General features: G+C 45.5%; 1 protein-coding gene across 1 annotated transcript; it reads right to left on the minus strand.

Annotated features, from left to right (window-relative positions):
- Positions 1-303: 303 nt before the first annotated feature.
- RAE1 (ribonucleic acid export 1) lies at positions 304-22,600 on the minus strand. Its single transcript, XM_017536572.2, has 12 exons — positions 22,279-22,600; positions 19,236-19,332; positions 18,573-18,677; positions 16,672-16,764; positions 12,713-12,799; positions 11,253-11,339; positions 11,068-11,139; positions 9,706-9,813; positions 4,915-5,021; positions 4,753-4,828; positions 3,984-4,178; positions 304-753 (listed from the first exon to the last, which is right to left on the minus strand). The coding sequence occupies exons 1-12, from the start codon at positions 22,521-22,523 to the stop codon at positions 667-669; spliced, it is 1,359 nt and encodes a 452-aa protein (XP_017392061.1). The 5' UTR covers positions 22,524-22,600; the 3' UTR covers positions 304-666.
- Between the last annotated feature and the right edge of the window lie 367 nt (positions 22,601-22,967).

Raw genomic sequence — 22,967 nt, forward strand, 5'->3', positions numbered from 1 at the left:
GTCCCCATTTGAGTCACTCAGAAATCTGAGCAGCAGAGCCAGAAAGCACTGAGGATTCTGAAGATGAGAATGAAGGAAGCAAGGAAAAACACATTCAAACTCTGCCCACCAGGGCTCGCAGAGGCTGCCGTTCCTCATGGCAGAAGTGGGCACAGCTTGGGATTCCCTTTCCCCTAAGGTTTCTGTGTTCCCTAAAGGGTGTCTGAAATCTCAACTCAAAGCCCCACGCTGATGCTGAGCAGGATTCACGTTCCTGAGGTTACAGGGTGGGCAAGGGGAGAGAAGGACAAAGGAAACTCGGAGAGCAATCTGCAAAAGACTTTATTACAAAATATAGCACAGGGCTCACAGACAGTTTTCCAATATTCTCTAACACATACACTGCTGAATGGAGCACTGCAAAATACCTGGCAGTGCCCACAACCTAACGTCTATAATAATTTCAACCCCCTTAGAGTTACAGAAAACTCTGCACGCGGCAGTGGAGCGGAGACGGCAAGGCGCCGCCGGGCAGCTGGGCTCTCGGTGCCGAACAATGACAGCCTTTTCTCCAGGGGTTCAAATCCATGTCCGTGGCTGACAACCCAACAAGGCTGGGACCCAAACTGGTACAGAGGTGAGGCAGAGCGGACAGAAACAACTCTGGCTGAGCCAGAGTCTCGGCCACTACTTCTTATTCCGGGGCTTTAGCTCTTCAGCTGCATTACGCAGGAAAATGTAATTTTTCTTCTGGGGATTATAAAATTCATGTCCCTAAAAAGAACAAAAAACACCAATGATCTTATTATTCAAAGGAAAGTTAGCAGTTTGTGCTTCTTCTATGTGAAGTCCTGTGCTACAATTCTGGAAGCATCATCTCTTAGAGAAAGAAAACAAAGTCAAATGTTAAGCAGAAGTTCAGTCCTCAGCGAGAGGGCTAAGGGCGTGTTGGTACCAGCCTGTCATCAGTGTCCTGCTGAGAGTCTTCACAGGTTTGTGTTGTCAACACTGAGCTCCCTTTTAACACCCCAGGACTATAGCCAAGGTAACTGCTTTGGGCCCCTTTGTCAGAATTAGCTCTGACCCGAGGTTTCACAGAAGGGAGGACAATCTGACCTGCGAGGTATCTTGGGGATGAAGGAGACGCCCCACTCCACATGGAAGGAGCCACAGACATGGAGCGCCAGAGAGGCACGCATGGTGGTGAGCAAGCCAGAGGCAGGTACAGAGGCGCGCGCATCTCCCCAGGCCCACACTGGAGGGGATGCAGGGCTACATGGCATCGAGAAACCCCCAAAATCAGGATAAGGCCAGACTACAGGGCAGTGAACGGCAGACAGGGGCCTTTGAACGTTATTCCCCAGGGAAAAGGAAGCTGCAGGCAGGTCAGTGACGTGATCAGATTTGAGTTTTAGGAAGAGACACGAGTGGGGTGGGCAAAGCAGACAATCCAGGAGAGACAGCAAGCAGGAGCCGCAGGTGGGCCAAAGACCTGGAGGAGGGAGGTGGGGCATGGTACCGGGTACACTGTCACCTATACTGTGATGACAGGTTTTTATTCTCTTCCAAACAGGCATGCCAAGAAAGCTCTAGAAGTTTTGATCAACAGTGACCACTAATTCTCATAATATACAAAATGTAGCTTTTTTGAACAGTTTCTCAAGCAGCAAGCTAGTAACATCAATCACACGCGATCATGACTTTGTACTGGAGAAAACTGTCCTTGAACTAAGAACTATGAAAAACCCCTGAAGCAAATTTTTCTTTTAAACTAAAAAGATTCTGACTTATGTAACCCCCAATATAAGTTGATGTCATTGCTTGGATGAATCAGATTACTTCAATTTTTAAACAGCACTCAAAGAAATTAGCTTTCTCACTGTTCTCAATTTACTACTACGTTTTTTAATGCTTATAATACACAGAGTCCCTCGTGCCATTTAAGTTAAAATGCAGAATTCTGATGCGGCTGCCAGGAGGAGTATGCAAAGAGGAAATTCGGTGAAGAGCCCGATGGGGGAGCTGAGGCCTCGGGCTCCACACAGGCCACAGCCTGTCCAATCTCAGCCAGGAAGAACCAAAAAAATACACTCTTGTCACAAAACTGAGTGCATAGCTTACACAGGTGAATGGATAAATAAATGGCACACCCTACCAGGTAATACTACGCAGCACTGAAAAGGAATGGACGAGTGATTCACTCAATAGCATGGGTGAATTTCAAAATCCTTATGCTGAGGGGAAGAAGCCAGGGTGTGGGGAAAATGCAGCATAGGACAATGTTTATATAAAATTCTAGAAATGCAGACTAGTCCACAGTGCCAGAAAACAGATCCACGGTTTTGTGTGTGCCCGTGGGAAGATCACAGTAATACACACAAAAACCTTTCAGGGAGATGACTGTGGTGATGGTTTCATGGATATTTACAGATGTTGAAATTGAACACACTACACTTTAAACATATGGACTGCATTTAAATTGCACCTCAATAAAGTTGCTTTTAAAAAAAAGAACAAAGCTGCATGGCTCACACAGTAAACCCTCAAAGAGGGAAACACAGAAGCAGTAGCAGGCCTGTAGGGTTAGAAGGCTAGGAGGGAATCAGCTGGACTTCTGCATCTAAGTTCAGGGCCTCCGGAAGACTCAGGTGCAGCCACGCTCCTGAGACTGGGAAATACCAAAGGCCAGAATCAAGGGATGTCTCCAGTCACTGGCTTGTGTGGCAGCAGGTGTCTTGGGAAGGCAAAGCGCCTGTCAGAGCCCTGTGGTGGCCCCCAAGGCTGAGACGGCGGGAGGCCAAAAAGGCAAGAGAGTCCCAAAGACAGGAGCTGGCAGGAGGACAGGAGCCGCAGCTCGAAACAGAATAAGCCAGGACACGGCTAAGCAGCAGGGAGGAGAGCTGTGTGGAAGACGAAGAGATGGGTGCGTGCCCGGCACAGAAAGAAAGGAAGCTTCTGGACTGGATGAGGAGGACATGGCCACAGGGATTCTGAGTACAGCTCCAGGAGGCCAGAAAGTACATGGCAGTGGACCGAGGAGGGGACAGAGCACAGGGAACCAAGAGGGCAGGTGCTGACACCACTCTCTGGACAGTCTTAACACACAGGGAAATGGGCTCCTTGAGGCTTCTGTGCTTAGACAGAGGGGAGGAACTGGTGGACGGGGACAGAAGACAGCAGGAGAAGGCCCAGTAAAGAGCCGTGAGCGTAGAAGGAGGCGGGGTCAGCAAAGACAGAGAGAGGGCTAAGGGCGTGGTTGGTACCAGTCTGTCGTCAGTGTCCTGCTGATATCAGGTGAGTGGGAAAGACACGGTGGGCAACCGGAAGCCCCTCCTATGTGAAGCGGGCAGCTTCCCCATCAGAAGCCAGGGCAGGGTAGGGAAAAGTCTAGAAGACTGCTGTGGAGCAAAGGGCAGAGGGGGGTGGAAGAGAATGATGAAAACCACAAACACAATGATGACACCCTTTCCAGAAGAGCTGAGCAGTGGAGAAACACGCAGGCTGGTTGAAAGCCAACACACTTACCACGGGGTTGGGCACCAAGTACCTGAGTCTACACATTTCACCATCATTCCCAAATGCCTCAAAAATGCAGCCACACTCCTGCCAGCTCCTAATGCCTCCTACCCAAACCATCCAGCCAACCAGGCAACCAATACCTCCCAGGCGAAAGCTCCACGGCCTGCCCTGCCACCCCCTCCCCTCTATTTCCTTCACAAAGTACAGCCCCCAGCTTGCCTGTGCTTCTGTACCCAGCAACACAGCAGCCCGTAATGGCCACTGGCCAAGTCCTTCCTGTGTCCTGGGTTCTGGCCAAAGGCTGTACTGAATCCCCAGAACCACTGGAGGAAGCCCTGCAATTTCCCAACACAGGCAGCGAACGGTGACCTGCCCAAGGACACTTGTGCGCCTTGAGAAGAGTCACAACTCAGGCCTAGGCCTTCTGAACCCACAGCCCGGCTCTGCCGCCCTGGGGCACACAGAGCAGGCCCAGGAGTTCTCACCTTTGACCAGTCGTAGCTGGAAGCGTACGCAAATATGTTTCCATTGTGATTGAAGCAGCAAGCTGAGATGGGCTGATCTAACTGTTCAGAAGTTTTTAGTTTTGTTCTGGCATCTTTGTCCCAGAAGCTGAATCTACCATCAGATCCCACAGTCGCAAGGGTGCCATGAACAGGATGGAACGCGATTCCGTTTACCTGCAAGGATTGACACACACAATGAGAACCCGACAGAGGGGGCGGAGAAGGTTCCACCCATGCACACTTCCTGCTAGAGTTAGGAAACCAAGCGCACAGGCACATTTCATTCCAGCTGCTGCCTGCTGATCACAGGAGAAGCTACCCAGGCTTCCTCCATAAATGCCAGCCGAACCTAATCTTGCCTCCTGTGAGGCCTGCACGCCAGTGGAGTGAGCGTGTGGGCAGCAAGCAAAAAGGAGCAGACCTCAGGAAAATGCCATTTTTTTTTTTTTTTTTAGCAAACAGAGTTAGTCTGAGCTGTGTGTGTGAGCTGTCTACCAGCACCCATAAGGGAGGGAGAAGACTCTCCGCAAAACATCGTAAGCTTGCCTTCAGAAACAAACACACAACGCTGCTAGTCAGGAGTAGGTTAACCCCGAAAACTGAAGCCCACGGCACAAGCCACTTATCTCAGGACAAGAACACACACAGGCTCTTCAACGATGAGTCTTTTCTGATCCCACAATTACTCAACCACCTCCAAGTCTAGTTTCCAGATGTGTTGCTAAGTTTCAAGTGTCTAAAAACGTACCGCGTAGATGTCTTGAGGAGCTGAAGTATTGGTTCCATTAGATCGATGACATTTAAAGGTAAAATTATCTTTGGCACTGAAAAACAAAGGTTCATGTAAGTCTTCCTTGATTAAAAAAAGAGTCTCAAGTGAAATCTGCAAGCTGACAAGAGTCACACTTACGGGTTCGGGGGGTTGATATAGTGAATAGCAACTCTCCCCTCGATACTTCCCAGGGCAAAACCAGTAGGCTTGTTCTGTTTGTCTTTAAAAATAGCCACACACCGATGCTACAGTTAAAATAAAACAGAAACATAATCGCAGTGTAACCTAAGATTTCATGACTAACATGAAGATAAATCATTTACCCCATGTTTAAGTTTTAGAAGAACCAGAAAACCACTTGAATATGACACAACAAGGATTCTCATTTCCCTGTGTGGTAAGCACTGCTTTTTAACTCCTTAACAGCTCCGTCTAAGCAATGAGTTTATGACTGCACAGCCCGTGCTCCTCCCCCTACAGCTGCTCACTCTCCCTCTGCCACCTGGCAAGGCTACATTCACTCCAGCAGAGCCCCATGGGCTGCGATGCAGGCACTGGCCTGGCCTAAGGGGAACGGGAGGCGTCCTTAGCTAGGCAGGTGCCCCTCGGGAGGTCATCTGATGTTTCTGCACCTCTGCCTCCAAAGCTGGAGGGAAGCAGGCTCTGCCATACCCATCTCACAGGGTGAAAGGGACAGTGGATGCAGTCAGTGGCCATGCTCCACACAAGTGAGACGCTGCACTTCACCCAATGTTGAGCTTGAGGGCCCAAGGGCGGGTCTCCACTCTACAGAACAACCCATAGAGATTCCACTACCCGGCCTTCTGGGCAGAGGAGCTGACCACTCAGAGGAGAAGCCAACTTCAGAGTTATCACTTCTTTCTTCCAGTAGTGGCAACCTGGCCAAAGCCTGGAGGGCCACCCCACCCCCCGACCTGAGGTGGCCATCTTAGCTTCTGTGTGAGTTCCTACCCTGCCTGAGTTGGCCATCTTAGCTTCTGTTTGAGTTTAGGGGGAACCCAGCAGGACCCAGGCAGGGGCTAGGCAAGACAGAAGGAGAAGCAGCCCCTGGCACTGTAGCAGATGCCAGAGATGCACATTTCCTAAGTATGAAGGAAAATGGCCTGCTCTTATTCCTGTGCTGCTTGCTCTCCCACCTTTTTAAAAATAGCCAGACCATTACTTTCGTGAGTACAAAGAAAAAAGGTAGAGCAGAGAGACAAACATCTGTAAGTTCTTGGACGACAGAAAAGGCCATGGCTAGTCCTCAGCACAGGGTCTACTACATGGCACACACACCAGGAACTGCACAACACCAGGGGTGTCACTCACACTAAGAGCCACACGCAGTAGCCCTGTGTAAAGGCCAATGACAATGAGTTCTAAACAACAGAGAGGCCAGGGCGCTAGCACCGGGTGGCAGGAAGTTCATGAAGTCAGATGAGACCAGGTTTTTTGGGGATTCATCCAAAAGGAAATGGAGAGGCAGGGAAGGGCTTAGACCAGGGTCTGGCAAGGCCAGTGGTGCCACTTACAAGAAAGAGCCCCTGCCTCGCCTCCAGAGGATGCCTTAAATGAGGGCCAAGGTCTAAGTGCTTATTTTGTTGTATTGTGGTAAGAACATTTAATATGAGATCCCCCCGCTTCACACATTTCTAAGTCGACATCATTGCCGACTCTAGGTACCATTGTGCATAGCATATCCCTAGAGCGTTCACACCCCACTTCGCAACACTTCACCCCACTGATTCAGTAGCTCCCCATTTCCCTCTCCCCCAGGCCCCTGACGACCACCATTCCACCTTTACTTCTGAGTCTGACTGTGCTGGATGTCGCATTTCAGTGGAGCCATGCAAGTTTCTTTTTGTGTCTGGCTTATTTCACTTTGCATAATCTCCTTCACGGTCACCCACACTGTCACGGGCGACAGGATTTTCCTCCCTAAGGCTGCACAGCATCCTGCTGCACGTATACACCTCATTATCTGCTCACGTGGCTGCTGTGAATGGTGCTGGAAGGAACACAGGAGTACAAGTCTCTCTTCAAAATCTCCATTTCAATTCTTTTGAATCAAGACACGTAAGTGGAACTGCTGGATCATACAGTGACTGTTTTTCATGTTTTGAGGCCTCCAGTTTTCTGTAACAGCTGCGGCATTTTGCAACCCCCCAGCAGTGCGTGAGGGTTCCAGGTTCCCCACACCCCTCCAGCACTTGTTCTCTTCAGGCTTTCTGATTAACAGTGGTCCTGGCAGATTGGAGATGGCATCTCATTGTGGTTTTTACACACCTGCTGGATATTTGTATGTCTTCTTTGGAAACATATCTATTCAAGTCTTTAGTCCATTTTTCATATCACCAGTTTTCTTGCTATTGAGTTGTGGGGGTTCCTTATGTATTCTGGAATTAATCCCGTGTCAGAAATAGTCTCCAAATATTTTCTCCCATTCCACAGGCTGCCTCTTCACTCTCGTGGCTCCCGCTGCTGTGCAGGAGCTGTCGGTTTAACACAGGCCCACTGGGCCAGTTTTGCTTTTGATGCCTGTGGTTTTGGTGTCATAGCCAAGGATTTACTGCTAAGACCAATGTCATAGAGTTTTGATCTAAGTGCTTTCCAAGATTTGAATTAGATGTGGCAGGAGAGAGGAAGAAAAATAAACAGATTCCAAAATAATTTCAGGGTGGAGGGAAGCAGACTGAGGATGAATGAGGCAGGAGAGGGAGAGGTGAATCAGGGGTGACTTCAAGATTTCTGGCTATCACAAAGAAGACGGAGGTCCCATTGAATGGGCTGTGATGCACAGCAGGAGGAACAGGCCAGAGGTGGCTGGGAGGGGCAGGTTCAGATCAAATGTTCACTCTACAAACATTTACAGAGCGCTTTCTACATATGAGATCCTGCTCCAAGTGCTGGGAAGTAGCAACAAATATAAACCAAAATCTCTGCTCTCAAGAAGTTCACATTCTAGTAGGCAAAACAAGGGAAATATTTGGTATGTATATGATATCCACACATACGTATAAAATAGATGGTACTGGGGAAAGTGGCCGGGAGGATCCTGAGGCAAGAGTTTGAATAAAGAGCGGCAGAATGTAGTCTTGGGTTTGGCGTGGGATACTGCAGGCTTAGATGCCTGGGAGACACATCGAGGAGCTGTCCAACTGGGTGTCCACGTTAGGAGCACAAAAGTGAGGTCTTCTGGGGATCCAAGTCTCCACCCACAGGGCGTGACTTGGGAGATCAGGTTGTGCTTGGGTGGAGGAGGCAGAGGCTTAGGGAGATGTCTGAGGAACGTTCACTTCAGCTAAGAGTCAGCAAGGACGCAGTAGCAGCCACAGAGGTTGTGGGTAAGAGGCTGCAGGACAGCAGCCAGGGGAAATGTTTCGTGTAAGAACAGTGAATGGGGCTCTGTTCCAGCAAGAGGATGGTTGTCCAGTGTCCCCTGGAATTACCAATGAGGATGCCATTGGTGGTCATGCCAAGAGCAGTTCTGGTGGAACAACGGGGGCAAGGGTCTCACAGAGCAGAGTGAGAAATGAGTGGGAGGTAAGGGAACAAAGACATTTCATGCAAGATGCCCCACTTGCATGAAGAGGAGGGAAAAGGGACCCAGGCAGTACTGGAGGAGGATGTGGAGGTCAAGGGAGACATGTTTTCTAGGATCAACTAGACTTGAGCAAGTTTCAGTGCTAATGGAGAGGTACTAAGAGGCAAGAGACTGGAGAGACTGGGGTATGGGAAAAGGATGATACTTTGCATACAGTTCCTAAGAAGGCTGGAGGGCATGGGGTCCCACTACAAAACTGGCCTTGGAGGATGGTTTCCACCTCATGGGGGAAAAGGCAGGGGAGGAGGCACGTATAGGCAGATTTCTAGGTCTGGCAGGAGGAAGAGGAGGAAGTTCCCACCATTAGCTTCTTTTTTCTCTGAGCAAGAGCTGATCTGATTGGTGGAGACAAAGACTAAAGGAAGGAGAAGCTGACAAGAGTGCACGCCCAGCAGCTCTGTGGCAAGTGGGGGACTGAGCTCTGCAGAAAAACCCAGCAACCGTCTAAGCGTGATGCAGGCAGCGGTGATGTCAGAAGCTAGGAATTTACAATGGAAGCAATCTATCCAGATGTGTAACTTTATTCTCAAGGAAACCAAAATATTTTGCCCCTAAATAGACTTCTCTGACATGTTTCAAGATGGCTATTCAGAAGGGCTGGATATAATAGCTAAAAAGCTAACTTTTGGGGGGAGATTTGCATCTGCAGAGAAAATCGGCATTGATGCAGCCAGGCTTTCTCCAAGACCCTTCCCTTATCCTGATTTAGGGAAGATTCACAGGAGTCTGATGCTCTGAAAGGTCTCAATTCTCTCTGAGGGTGCTACCTGCGGGGTTTCCTCCACATTAACAAGACCACCTTTGCTACGCATACCTCTTCTCTCCCTCCCATAACCTGTCTTACCAAGAGAACCTGATTTACCATGAGAACCTGTTTTGGGCTATGCTCTGAGACCTCTTCTTTCCATGACCGTAAGATGGTATGGAAGCATCAACCATATTGCCTTTCTTTTAAGATACTTGTAAGACACTGTGCACGTCAATAAATCTGTATGCCATTTCTTCTATTAATCTGCCTTGTTTCCTCTGGTTTTCAGTGACCCCTCTTCAGAGGGCAAAGGAGCAACTTTCCCTTGGCCCCTACAATTCAGGAGCACTCAGCCATCCAGGGGTGTGTCTGAAGACACAGGTTCAGTTCATCTGGGATACCTCAGTATTACTTAGTATTTACCCACTAAGTATTTGTGTTTATATCCTGAAATTTACCCTCCTTTGAAAATACTTATAAAGTTTTTCAAAGTACACTTGTGTTCCAGATGTGAACACAATCTTGCATACAACAGGTGCTAAATACGTGCTTCCTGGTTCGACTTACGACACACCTGATGTTTCAGTGGAGATTCTATCCTCCTGAATTCAGAAGGCTGATTCTCTAGTTGATAAACAATCAGGCCCCTCTCTGCAGTTGCCACCACAGCCATGGGGTATATCTAGGGAATAAAGGAAAACAGACATGCACTTCAGGTGAAGGAGGGCACTGTTTTTACACTAATGTATTTCATCAATTAAGTCTGAGTTTTAATAATCCTGTGATTAATGTTTCACTAAAACTTAGAGAAACAGTATTTGAAAGTAGACCATTCATATATTTTTAAAAGTCTCATGTTTTAAAACTATACTCAGGAACCAAGAATAAATAAAAATCCCCTATACCACCCCTTCAGTCGGCTGTCATTATAGAATACTTTACTCCAGTCTTTGTTCTCAGCATTATACTTGGTACGTAGCATATTTCTGTACAATTCATATCCTTTACTCAAAACATGTTTCATAAGGCCCATGTCACACACTTTTTTAAGTACCAGCACTGGCTAACATCCCCTCAAATGAACCCACCACAAGGTTCATTTATCTTTGTCTTGGTGGTCCCTTAGGCCACTTCCAATGTTTCACCGTATTACATAAAACAAAGACCATTTGTATCTTTGATTATTTTCCTGTGATAAATTCCTAAAAGTGGAATTATGGGACTGTTGTTACAAACCTTAAGATGTGACTAAACAGATAAAGAAAGTTCAATTTTTTTTTTTTCGAGACAGTCTCACTCCGTCACCAAGCCTGAAGTGTAATGGTGCAATCTCAGCTCACTGCAACCTCCACCTCCAGGGTTCAAGCAATTCTCGTGCCTCAGCCTCCCGAATAGGTGGGATTACAGATGCACGCCACCATGCCTGGCTAATTTTTGTATTTTTAGTAGAGACAGGGTTTTACCACGTTGACCAGACTGGTCTTGAACTCCTGACCTCAGGCAATCTGCCCTCCTCGGCCTCCCAAAGTGCTGGGATTACTGGCATAAGCCACAGTGTCTGAGAAAGTTCAATTTCTATCCCACTCAGAGACAGTCCCCAAAAAGCTGGTACCACCCCACAAAGTTACTCCAAGTTTTTGTACTGCATGAAGAGGATATGATAGGTATCACACTAGAGATGGCATGTAGCTAACTGCATATGTTCAAACGAGTGGCAGGAAAATTTGACATCTAGCATTTAGTACTTTTAGAAGAAACGCAGCACAAAAGTTTCCTGACTGAAGACAACTGAAACAATATGAACTCTATCCTTTATATCTATTATTAAAGTTGGCAGGATTTTCATATTACCTGCTAACTGCAAAATGCCACAAGGTGAGAAATACCTATTTTGTTTTTTTTAGAAGCGAAATCATATTAAATTGAAATCCCTTACCACGTCAGCACAGTAGCACCTTTCGGGGAGTTGCAAAACCATCATAGGATTTGATGATCGAGTATCCCAAAACTAAAAGCAAAAAGAGAAGCCAGTATGTGACCATTCAGAGCGGAAGTTCAAATGGTGCAAGAATAAATGTGAATCCTGACGGGGCCAAACAATGCCTCCATCGCACGTTATACCTTTAACGTCTTATCCCAGCTCCCAGTCATCACACAGCTGTAGTTTGGAGCTTTGATCCAATGGATGGTTTTAACAGGAGCATCATGCTTTCAACAAGACAAAAACAAAACAGATCAAGGTAAATGTAACAATGTGCTGAACAATTTTAGTTGTAGCAATTCGAAGGGAAGGAACTAATTTAAATACTGAGGTCATACCAAACATAAATCAAAAGGTATTTAGCATTTTACCAGTGCTTCCTCACTGACAGTTTGCAAGGGTCTCTTGCCAAATCCCATGTTGAGATGTAATCCCCAGTGCGGAAGGTGGGGCCTGGGGGGAGATGTTTGGGTCATGGGGGCTGATCCCTACTTAGTACAGTCCTGACAATAGTGAGTGAGCTCTCGCGAGATCTGGTTGTTGCAAAGTGTGGCACCTCCTCTCTCCCACAGCTCTCCCTCCTGCTTTTGCCATGTTATGTGTCTGCTCCTGCTTCACCTTCCACCGTGAGTAAAAGCTCCCTTGGGAGTCCCTAGAAGCCGAGCAGATGCCGGCGCCATGCTCATACAGCCTGCAGAACATGAGCAAACTACATCTCTTTTCTCTATAAATTACCCAGTCTCAGGTATTTCTTTATAGCAATGCAGGAAGGGACTAATACATCCATGATCAAAATAGTCAATTTAACACAAGGTATCTACGTTTCATTCTAGCAAACTTTAATTTTTTTTTACCCATAATTAAGACATATGTGTGAGTGAAGGTAAGCTCCTCCTTAGGGAGATACTCAGAAATAGCAAGTAGGGGATTCCACCACAGCTTTACCCACTAAGGTAACACGAATTAAGAGATCAAGATGTTTCTAGTACACAGTACTGTGATCTGAGTATGCAGTGCCTTCCTGAAAATGTTTTAGTATTGTGCTCTTCCTAAAGCCCCCTTAGCAGGCTGGACCCTCTGGTTCTAGGTTCTTTTATCTTCATTGCTTCTGCCCTTGGCATTCTTCACACAGTTCCTGCCAGCGGTCCCTAAGTAATGATAAAAGCTCCCCAAGTGTGGGGAAGTGTCCCTTTTACTCGCTGCTGTATTACTAGCTCCTAGACAGAGCACCTGCTGAATGAATGAGTGACCAAACGCAGTTAGTAGAAGGCCAGCCATGCACAAGTATCAAAATGTCAAACCTGTGAATGTAAAGGACCACTGATGATGACCTGTCTCTCACAGATTTTAATGTCACCAACTCCTTATGACTCCATCCATACATATATGAAGCCCCATGACAAAATAATCTGGACACTAGTTAAGAATGAGAATGGTTATAAAATTGTTTCTGTGCTCAGGAAGTTTCTGCTATATTGTCTAATTGATCTGAGAGTCTAACTGCATGTTTTATTACAATCATCATAATTATTTCACTTAAAGAGACATCCCAATCCTGGGTACCAGCTGTGCCCGGTCTTTCTGCAGAGGCTTCTGTTACCTGTGCGATCTGTATTGCTTGGTTACTGCTGAGGTCCCACATTTTAGCAGTCTTATCACACGATGCCGTAAATACTTTGCTCCCATCCTAAAATAAAATGGAGAACATTTTGCATTTTAAGAAAAACTAAATCTCTAACTACATATACATTTAGATACTACATTGAACATATTGAGGCAAACTTCAGCAATCTTTATTTTTCCAATAGTTTGGGGACCAGTGTATTGCAAACTACAGTGTCATATAAAAAACTCACATTCAGCTATTTTGTTATTGATTTATTTTTCTAAGAGAGAACATATAAACAGGATTTTAAAAATCAGAAGTCACAAACTAGTGAAAACAAACTCTTTCTCTTGTCCCTGATCTCAGTTCTCCTCTCGGTAGCAACCATGGGCCAACCTAAAATTTTTTCTTATTTTGATAAACTTAAAGCCTTCAGAAAAGTTGCAAAAATAATGCAAAAATATACCCATAAGCACTTCACAGAGATTCACCAATTATAAACATTTTGCCACATGTATCTTTCTCTATATATAAAAAAGGTAAATCTGTAATCTCTAATTACCTTTGTACAGTCCTATCTAATAACACTTCGAAATACATGCAATAAAGCTATGCCAATTTACAACTATCAAGGGTCCTATTTAAACTGTCAAATCGATTTAAAAATTAGTAGTCACTGTGTGATGGTTTTTACAATATTCACACGGAGAACTCAGAGTAGGTCTTCTCTGTCGCTGTAGCTTGAAAGCAGCTAGACATATTACATCAATGAATGAGTGTGGCTGCGTTCCAATAAATCTTTATTTACAAAAATAGACAATGGGTCAGATTTGGATCAGGGGCCATAGTTTGCTGAATCTTGGCCCAGTCTATTTATTACATTTTTGGTTCCAGAGCTCAAAAATTTATCACCATTCTCCTCTAGCAAAAACTTGTTCCACTGAAGTGATTTCATTTGAAAGAAGACATGAAACCTGCTCAACATCTAACTAACTTAAATTCTAACCACTCTACTGAATTCCTAACATCACATTGGATTAATCTATTACTTAATGGAAGCCATAATGTTACTGTAAGTAACATGAAGACATTCTCCACTGCATAAGCTTACATCAGACCGGAGTAACCCACTGACAATTCACAGTCCAATATTAATAAATGATATAATAAACACCCGATTATTTTCACTGTTAACCCAATAAAGGCATGCTCCAAGGAAAGATTACAAAAAGTAAAAAAAAATTCGGCAAATCTTACCTCACCTGTTTACCAAAAACATCACCTCCAGCATGACCAGTATTAGAGGCACTTCCCCCAGTGATAAATGTCCCACGGCCACAGAATCCCGACCGTGCAAAGGCAGCATCATCACTTTTCCCTATATGGGGACTGTATGAATGGCCACATGAAGGTTCACCTGTCTCTTACTTTCAATCAGTGAAATGGGCCTATCCATGAAGAGGCGTCGTATATAAACAAATGAGACAAGAAGACCCTATGGAGCTTTAATTCATGAATGCAATTAAAAACTCAAGCCTACAGGCCCTAGCCTACTATCCCTGCGTTAAAAATTTTGATAGGGGTGACCTCGAAGCATAATTCAACCTCCAAACAACCTAAACCAAGACCATACTAGTCTAATTGAGTTATTACACATTGACCCAATATTTTGATCAACAGAATAAGTTACCCTAGAGACAACAGCACAATCCCATTCTAGAGTCCATATCGACAATAGGGTTTACGACCTCAATGTTGGATTAGGACATCCTTATGATGTAGCTATTAAGGGTTCATTTGTTCTACGATTAAAGTCCTACATCATCTGAGTTCAGACCGGAGTAATCCAGGTCAGTCTCTATCTATTTAACATTTCTCCTAGGACAAAAGGACGAGATAAACAGGGTTCACTTCATAAAGCAACCTCACTCCATACATGATGCTATCTCCATCTAATAAATCATCACACACCCTACCCAAGAACTGGGTTTGTTAAGACAGCAGTGCCTGGCAAATTGCATAAAACTTAAAACTTTATAATCAGAGGTTCAACTCCTCTTTTTAACAACCTGCCTATAATTAACCTTCTCCTGCTCATTATTCCTATTCTTATTGTTATAGCGTTCCTTACACTCATTGAACAAAAAAGTCTTAGGCTATATACAACTAGGCAAAAGGCCCAACATTGTAAGTCCCTATGCACTGCTTCAACAATTTCCTGATGCAATAAAACTTTTCACCAAAGCACCCTTGCAGCCCCTAACATCTACCATTACCCTTTAAATTACTGCTCCAACCCCAGCACTCTCTATCACTCTCCTTTTAGGAACTCCCCTCCCTATACAAAATCCTCTAATTAATTTTAATATAAGCCTCCTATTTATACTAGCCACATCAAGCCTAGCCGTCTACTCTATTCTACGATCAGGATGAGCATGTAATTCAAAATACACATTAATCAGCACATTACGAGCTGTGGTCCAGATAATTTCATATGAAGTCACCCTAGCCATTATCCTGTTATCAGTTCTACTGATAAGTGGCTCATTCAACTTATATGTACTCATCACAACGCAAGAATTCCTCTGACTGCTCCTGCCATCATGGTCCCTAGCCATAATATGATTTATCTTCATACTAGCAGAAACTAACGGACCCCTTTTTGATGTAAGAGGAGAGTCAGAATTAGTCTCAGCCTTCCACATCAAATATGCCACAGGCTCATCTGCACTCTGCTTTATAGCAGAATATATGGATATTATCACAAATGCCCTAACTACTACTATTTTCCTAGGAGCACCACACACTGTACATTCACCAGAACTCTATACCACAAATTTCATTACCAAGACCCTTCTTTAACCACTCTATTCTTATGAATTTGAATGGCATACCCCCGATTCTGATCCGACTAACTCGTACATCTTTTATGAAAACACTTCCTACCACTTACACTAGCATTTTCCATGTATCTCAATGCCTGTCCTAATTTCCAGCATCCCACCCCAAACATAGGAAATATGTCTGACAAAAGAATCACCATACATTAACGCAACATGCTGAGTGCAATGGTTGCACCCTACAGATTTTCATTTAGATGGCTCTTATGAAGGCAAAACTATAGGGACAAAAACCCTATCAGTGGTTTCCAGGGGCTGGGAGCTGGGAAGGATTTGATGACAAAGGGAAGGAGGAGAATCTGGAGGCCGATGGATCTGCTCTGTATCTTGAACACAACTCTATGCATTTCTTAACACTCACAGAACTGTATACCAAAAAGGTTCAATTTTACAGCAGGCAAATCAGTCTCAATAAAGCTGACTAAAGGAACAGGTACAAGGCCTCAGAAGGGGCCTCAAGGCTTAGCTCTTCAGCATTGCAGTGTCTGCCTGTCACCAGGCCCCTTTACATTCTTGCTACTGTTAGGTTCAGCCACCAGCAGCAATGGCAGGAGAAAGGAGGAGAGGCTGGGGTGTTCACCCCTGGCTCCCCACACCAGGCTGAGGCTCCTCTACAGCTGTTCATCCCCCGGCTCCCCTCGCCAGGCCGAGGCTCCTCTAGAGCTGCTCACCCCCTCTGCAGCTGTTCATCCCCTGGTTCCCCTCGACAGGCCGACGCCCCTCTACAGCTGCAGCTCACGCTGTGCTCCAGTAGCCCCACCTACTGCAGCTTGCCACAGGTGTTTCACCTTCCCGCTGGCTTCCTTGTAAATTGTCCCTTCATCATTAACTCTCCTTAACCACACACAAAAAATTTAATACAAGAAAAGCTTTCAGAGATTGGCTAACTAAAGCCAACATTAAGAACATCAATAAATTACTATGTTCATGTTTGGAAACTTACAATTCTTACAATGTGAACACGTACATGCTATTTGTGTTTGGATTATTAAATATTCTAAATTATACTGTACTTTAAGTAAAAGAGAACATTAGAAATGGAATGGAACGTACGTCACTCCAGCAGACATCTAGCACAGGCCCAGTGTGCATCTGCTGGGCTTTTGGAATGGTCTGTCCACTGTCTTGAACTTCCCAGCAGCGAACCTGTAATAATGAGATGATTCAATGCAAACAAAGCAATTCACCATGTATAGCCTGCAGTTAACACCTAATAACTAATGGGTACAACTTAACCATACACAGGCTTCTCATAGCAACCTAATCACTTAACTTCAAGAACAAAGGAATTAAAATATCTATGAAAGTAGCTGTTTTCTTACTCCTAAGCTATTAAATAAATTCTATTGCTTACACATAAAACTGCAAAGAATTTTCTCACTGCCTCTATGAGATATGTCTTCTAAAGTAGGGTATCACTTACCCATTACCATTCAGAGAATCAAGACCAAAGGAGAAACTTACCTCTTTTCTGAATACTTTTTTATGTTATTTCCCCTCAGTTAAAAAAGTAATACATTTTAGAAATTTGTAAATACGGCAAAAAAATAAAAATCACCCTACAGACAACCACAGCTGATGGTTCTGTGTGTTCTGTCCTCTTCCCCATGCACGTATGCTTTCTGGAAGACACTAGATGTCACGGTCTCTTCACGTTTGCAGCTACACCTTTCCTCACCTGCATCGCCAGCCTGCTCATCTTTAAACATTATAATATTTTTTTAAAGCAGCAAATCAACTGAAATCTTTCTATAAATTCTATGTAGAAAGCAAGGCTTGCTCAACCTTGACTACCATCTTCCCTCCTGTTCCCCTTAACCCTGATGCCCCTGTGCTGTAGGCCACAGTTCCAAAGCTTTTCCAAAAATTTCAAACGGTATTCCAATGTACAATGTACATTGTATGGTACATACAAATGTACCATAAATTGCCATTACTATTGGATATTACCATTTTCAAAATTTTCACTAGCATTATGGCTTTTTGTGAGGCAGTACCAGGCCTTGGCTAACTAGAAGTGTGGGCCGGAGCCTGATGGTGGGTGTGCAGCCTCTGGCTTTGCCACTCAGATCTGTGACCCCAGGCCAGTTATTCTACTTCCCTAGCCCCAGCATCCTGATCCATAAAATAGAGACCAAGTTCACAATGCTTTGGCTGTTATAAATGTTAATTTAGACAATGCAGACGAAGTACATTATCAGATTTCTTCCTCAAGTTCCAGAAGGGGTATCAATGAGATAAAGCGTATAAGCCTAAGGATTTTTGGTAACTATTGCCAATTATCCTGGGGAAAAGCGCTGCCGACTTACACACCTACCAGCCGCACAGGTAGGGTTTCCGCTTATCCTTGCTGGCGCTATTATTCTCTTAAATTTCTAATTTTGTTAATTTAATAGAAAAAAAAGAGTCTTAGATTTGCATTTATCTGATTACAAGTATGGCGGAATGGTTCAAGTTTATTCTTATTTTTGTGAAGTCCCTTTTTACACTCCCCTTTGCTTATTTTTCTATCAGCATTTTCTTTTAGTAAATTATAATTTTTTGGTATATGATGGGTGAATATTTAGGCAGATCTGTGCTATTATTTAATGTTGAAAAAGTCTCACACATGCCTGAGGAACACTGTCAGCATGCCAAGAAGGGAGTTTGTTGGTGTGTACCACTGAGGATAACATTCACTCTGGAGGAATATTACATTTGATTTGAGAACAAACTTCAAGAGACTAAACTAAAGTAGAAAGTTTCAAGCAACACATGATTGTGCTTTCCTAACAAAAACCAGTGTAAGAACAAATAATGTCTCCCATTCACAAGGGTTTACATCCTCTAAATTATTTGAAAAGGCCATAAATAAGTCTAACTGATTCACTTGCCTGGGAAACAGTGGAGCTAAAGCTAACCTTGCCCAGACAAAGAGAGGTGCTTTATAGAACATCTATTTAAGGAGCACTTACATCATTAGCCCACGATCCTGCAATAAGAAAGTTCCCAGGCAAGGTCGGTGGGCTAAAGGACAGACAACCAATGCTATCATCAGGAGATGATGTCACTTCAATATCCTGGGGGAAAAAAGTCAATGTTAAAATGTATGCATAATCACAACTTAATTCAAAGCTGTTTTCTTTCTCACTAATTACCTTACGGTGGCCTTTTCTTGTGCTCGAGAACTAATTGAATTAGATCTTTCCTTGCTTTGATCAAGAGGAATAAAAAACAAGCTAAAGCAGCAGCACCACCAGGACTAGCAGCAGCTGCTAACGAAATGCCCATGGCCTCGTTTTCTACATGACCAGTCCACTCTGGCCGCACAGTGCGTGATCACAATTCTCACCTGCCCTCCCCTCTCCCCAGCCATGGGAATTCTGAGTCAAGAGTCCCGGGCCCGGCCGTGGGAATCCATGCTGTAACCTGCACCTTGGGTGATTCTGGAGACCCAAGAGGACACTAGGACAGGGGACACATATTTTCTGGGCTCCAGTGTTTGAGAAAGATGAGTTAGACAAAGTTTCAAAGCTTTCGCCCCAAAGGAGGCTCCCAAGTCATCTCGGATTCTGTCCTTGATCCGAGTAACTCTGCCCAAACTCTTCCTACAAACCCTGGGAAGCTTTACGTGGTACCTTCATAGGGTTGTGATTATCTGTGGTTGTGCTGCCAAACATGCTGGTCCCACTGGTTCCAAAACCTGACGTTGTTCCAAACAGACTCATTTTGACCCTAAAAAGTAATGAAAAATGTTAAGGATGGGTTCTTTCTTAAGTAACATCACTGAGAGGCAATGTAAGAGAGTTAAGTCGCAGAAGGGAAACACTCAAAGTGGCCTGAGGCCAGGCCTTACTCTTCAGACAAGATCTATATATGCAACGAGCAGATTGCTTTTAAGAAACAACCTTCTATTTTACAGTAGTTTTAGGTTTTCAGAAATTGTAAAGACAGAATTCCCATAGGCTCCATATCCAGTTCCCCATATTATCTCATATTAGTATGGTCCATCAGTTACCATTAATAAATCAGTATGGACCCACTGCAGATTATCTTGTAGTCATCAGCTACAAAATAAATGCACTCATTTTTTACATACAGACACTGAGCTGCGCACGAGGAATACAACAGTGACCAAGATCGCAGGTCCCCATGCTTTCAGGTTTCTACCTAGTGGGCATTCACTTTCTTCCTCATTTTTGCATTCTGGCTTAGGTCAGTATCTATTTTTTTATTTTTTGAGACAGAGACTTGCACTGTCACCCAGGCTGGAGTGCAGTGGCTTGATCTTGGCTCACTGCTACCTCTGCCTCCCAGGTTCAAGTGATTCTCCTGCCTCAGCCCCGACGGGTAGCTGCGATTACAGGTGCACGCCACTATGCCTGGCTAGTTTTTGTATTTTTAGTAGAGACAAGGTTTCACCATGTTGGTCAGGCTGGTCTCAAACTCCTGACCTCATGATCAGCCCACGTCAGCCTCCCAAAGTGCTGGGATTACAGTGTGAGCCAACACGCCTGGCTAGTTAGGTCAGTATCTGCATGAAATTACCTAGAACAACCAGTCCAGGCAGCAAATCAGCAATTCTTTGTAGAAGTTTTAAAAAGGTCTGGCATTGTGTTTTGGACATTTACCCAGCAAGAACCTCTCCCACCCTGGGTTTTTTCCGGGGTATTATAGTCTAACAGGCCCACGGGGGTTTGGATAGGGCCTCTGCCACTCAGGAGTTGGGACTCTGATCTCACCAGGCTTCATTTTCCTGCTCTGCAAACATAGGGAACATTAAAACCTTCTCCAGGGCTGCTCTGAGGATCAAAGCAGATTACGTAGGAAATAAACGCACAGTGTCTAGTGCATAGTGGGTAAAATAAATGACTTTTCCCTGCTTTCTTCCAACTCCCCGAGGAGTTACATACACTGAAGCTACATTTCATTTCTGTTACCTGTTACACTGAGAAGTCCCCCATACCAGTCCCCTCTCCAAAGGGAGCCAAACGGTTGAGTGACATCCTTGCTAACAAGAAAACACAAAACAGAGAAACTGCAAGGAAATTTGGGAAGGCATTTGAGCTTCCCCAGCTTCAAGAAAAGTAAGTGCAGAACAAAAGGTCAGAGCAACAGCTACAAGCACATGAGTATCTTACTAAATGTGAGAGGATGTGGCACTTGCCAACCACATCTCTGCTCTCAAAACGCAGAGGTACCTGAAACACCAGTTAACTGCGTGAATGAACAAAGGAATGACAAGGCTTCTGCAATCACAGTCCAGGTGCTAGCTACCTGGCTTTGGGCAGGTCAACCTTGATTTTCTCATCTATAAAACAGAGACACTAACATCTACTTCACAGAGTTACAAGAACTAAGCAAAGCCACACACACACACATACAGCTCCTAAAACACCACAGGCTCTTAGTAAATGTTACTTTCACCCTATCCCTTTTCCTCAACCTTCAAGATGGGAGAGAACATTTCTGCCGTTAGGGATGCACTTAAGGAAAAGAACATGGTAGGTGAGAGTCGTTGGTGTTAGTCAGCGTGGACCACGTTATGCTGAGCACTGGGAAGCTTCCAACCTTCAGAAGGCACAGGCACCTGTGGGACCCACCTAATCTCTTCCCGCTCTATCCCTCCTTGCTGCCCTCCAGCCCTCCTGGCCCTCCTGGCTTCCTTTCTCTCCTCAACACAGCAAGCTTATCCCTGCCTTGGGGCAAATCTAGTGCTGCTGTTCCCTCAACCAGGGATGAGTCGCTTCCCTCTCCCTATAGCTGCCTCCGTTTGAATCTTCAGATCCCAGTTCAAAAGTTGCCTCCTCGGAACTTTTTGGGGTGATGGAAATGTCCCAAACCTGCACTGTTGTGGTGTTTATGTAACTGCATAAAATTTCCAAACTCACAATGTACACTTGAAATGGCTCGTATGTACGTGATGTAAGTTATACTCCAATAACACGGTCACAAGTGTTCTTTTTTAAAGTCACCTCCTCAGAGGCTTCTCTGCCAACTTTAACATCCATAACCTTCCATCACATCCCCTAGCTTTCTTCACAGCACCAGTCATGACCTGGAATTTCTCGTTGGCACTCAATCTCTTCCCCACCAGAATGCTGGCTCCAAGAGGGCAGGGACTTGCCTGGATTCTCCCCTTAATGTACACTCGGTCCCACAGTACAGTGCCTAGCCCAGGGCGGCTGCTATCTAATAATACTTGCCCGGAGAAGTACTGCCTGCACAGTTGTACGTATATGCGTATCCAATAAATACTTGGCGGGTAAGACAGAAACAGATTGTTTCCGAGTGGAATGCCACGAAAGAAATGAAGCAGGCTGACGTGGAAGAGGCTAACAAGGGGAAGCCCTTAGGGAAAGCGTCTGCGAGGAGCTGACATGTATCTGACGAGACGCCAGGCGTCTAAGGGAGGGGACAGAGGCGACAGACACTGCATTAACGCAATGCGACCCTTCCTGGGATCTGTTTCCCCAAAAGAAAAACGATGGATTAGGCCCTAGGTGACCCCTAAGGCCACTTCCAGCTCTGCCCTCACTTCCAGAAGCCACTAACGAAGCCTAGTCAACAGTCCCGCTCGCGCCCCAGAATCCCGCAGAAGCGCGCTCCTCAGAGGCAACCCGGCCTCCGCGGGCGCCATGGCGGCGGGTAACGGAGGGACTCGCGCGGCACGGGGCCTACCTGGGGGTCTCGCCCCGGCGGAAAGCGGCGGCCGGGAGCAAGAGGGTCTGAGGAGTTTGCGAACGGGCTCCGGCGAGGAGGGCTAGTGCGAGGAGCGCGGGCAGAAATCCCAGGAGCCCGAAGTCTTCTAAGCCGGCAGTAGAAGCTGTTCTGACTACCGCGGAAGCACTGCGCATGCGCCCTGCAGCCACTTCCTGTGTCGCCCGGAAATCGTCGAAGAAAAAGGTCGCGAGGCGACAGCACATGCGCAAAAACGCTTCATACCAGCAGTTTGCTAATTGGTCCAAAGTTGATGCAGCCGCTGCAAGTCGCTAAGCGACTGGTTTTATAAATCCTCCACTGGTCAGGCGCGGTGGCTCACACCTGTAATCCCAGCACTTTGGGACGCTGAGGCGGGCGTATCATTTGGGGTCAGGAGTTCGTAGACCAGCCTGGCCAACATCGTGAAACCCCGTCTGTACTAAAAATACAAAAATTAGCCGGGCCTGGTGGCGGGGATGCCTGTAATCCCAGCTTCTTGGGAGGCTGAGGCAGGCGAATCGCTTAACCCGGGAGGCGGAGGTTGCAGTGAGCCGAGACCACGCCATTGCACTCCAGCCTGGGCAACCAGCAAAATTCCCTGTCAGTCAATCATTCCGCGACTAGGGCTAGTGCAAGGTAGTTAGTTGTTTTCTCTTGTGAATTAATTA

This window comes from Cebus imitator, unplaced genomic scaffold (genome assembly GCF_001604975.1).
Source record: "Cebus imitator isolate Cc_AM_T3 unplaced genomic scaffold, Cebus_imitator-1.0 Scaffold99, whole genome shotgun sequence".
In the NCBI taxonomy this organism is placed as follows: domain Eukaryota; kingdom Metazoa; phylum Chordata; class Mammalia; order Primates; family Cebidae; genus Cebus; species Cebus imitator.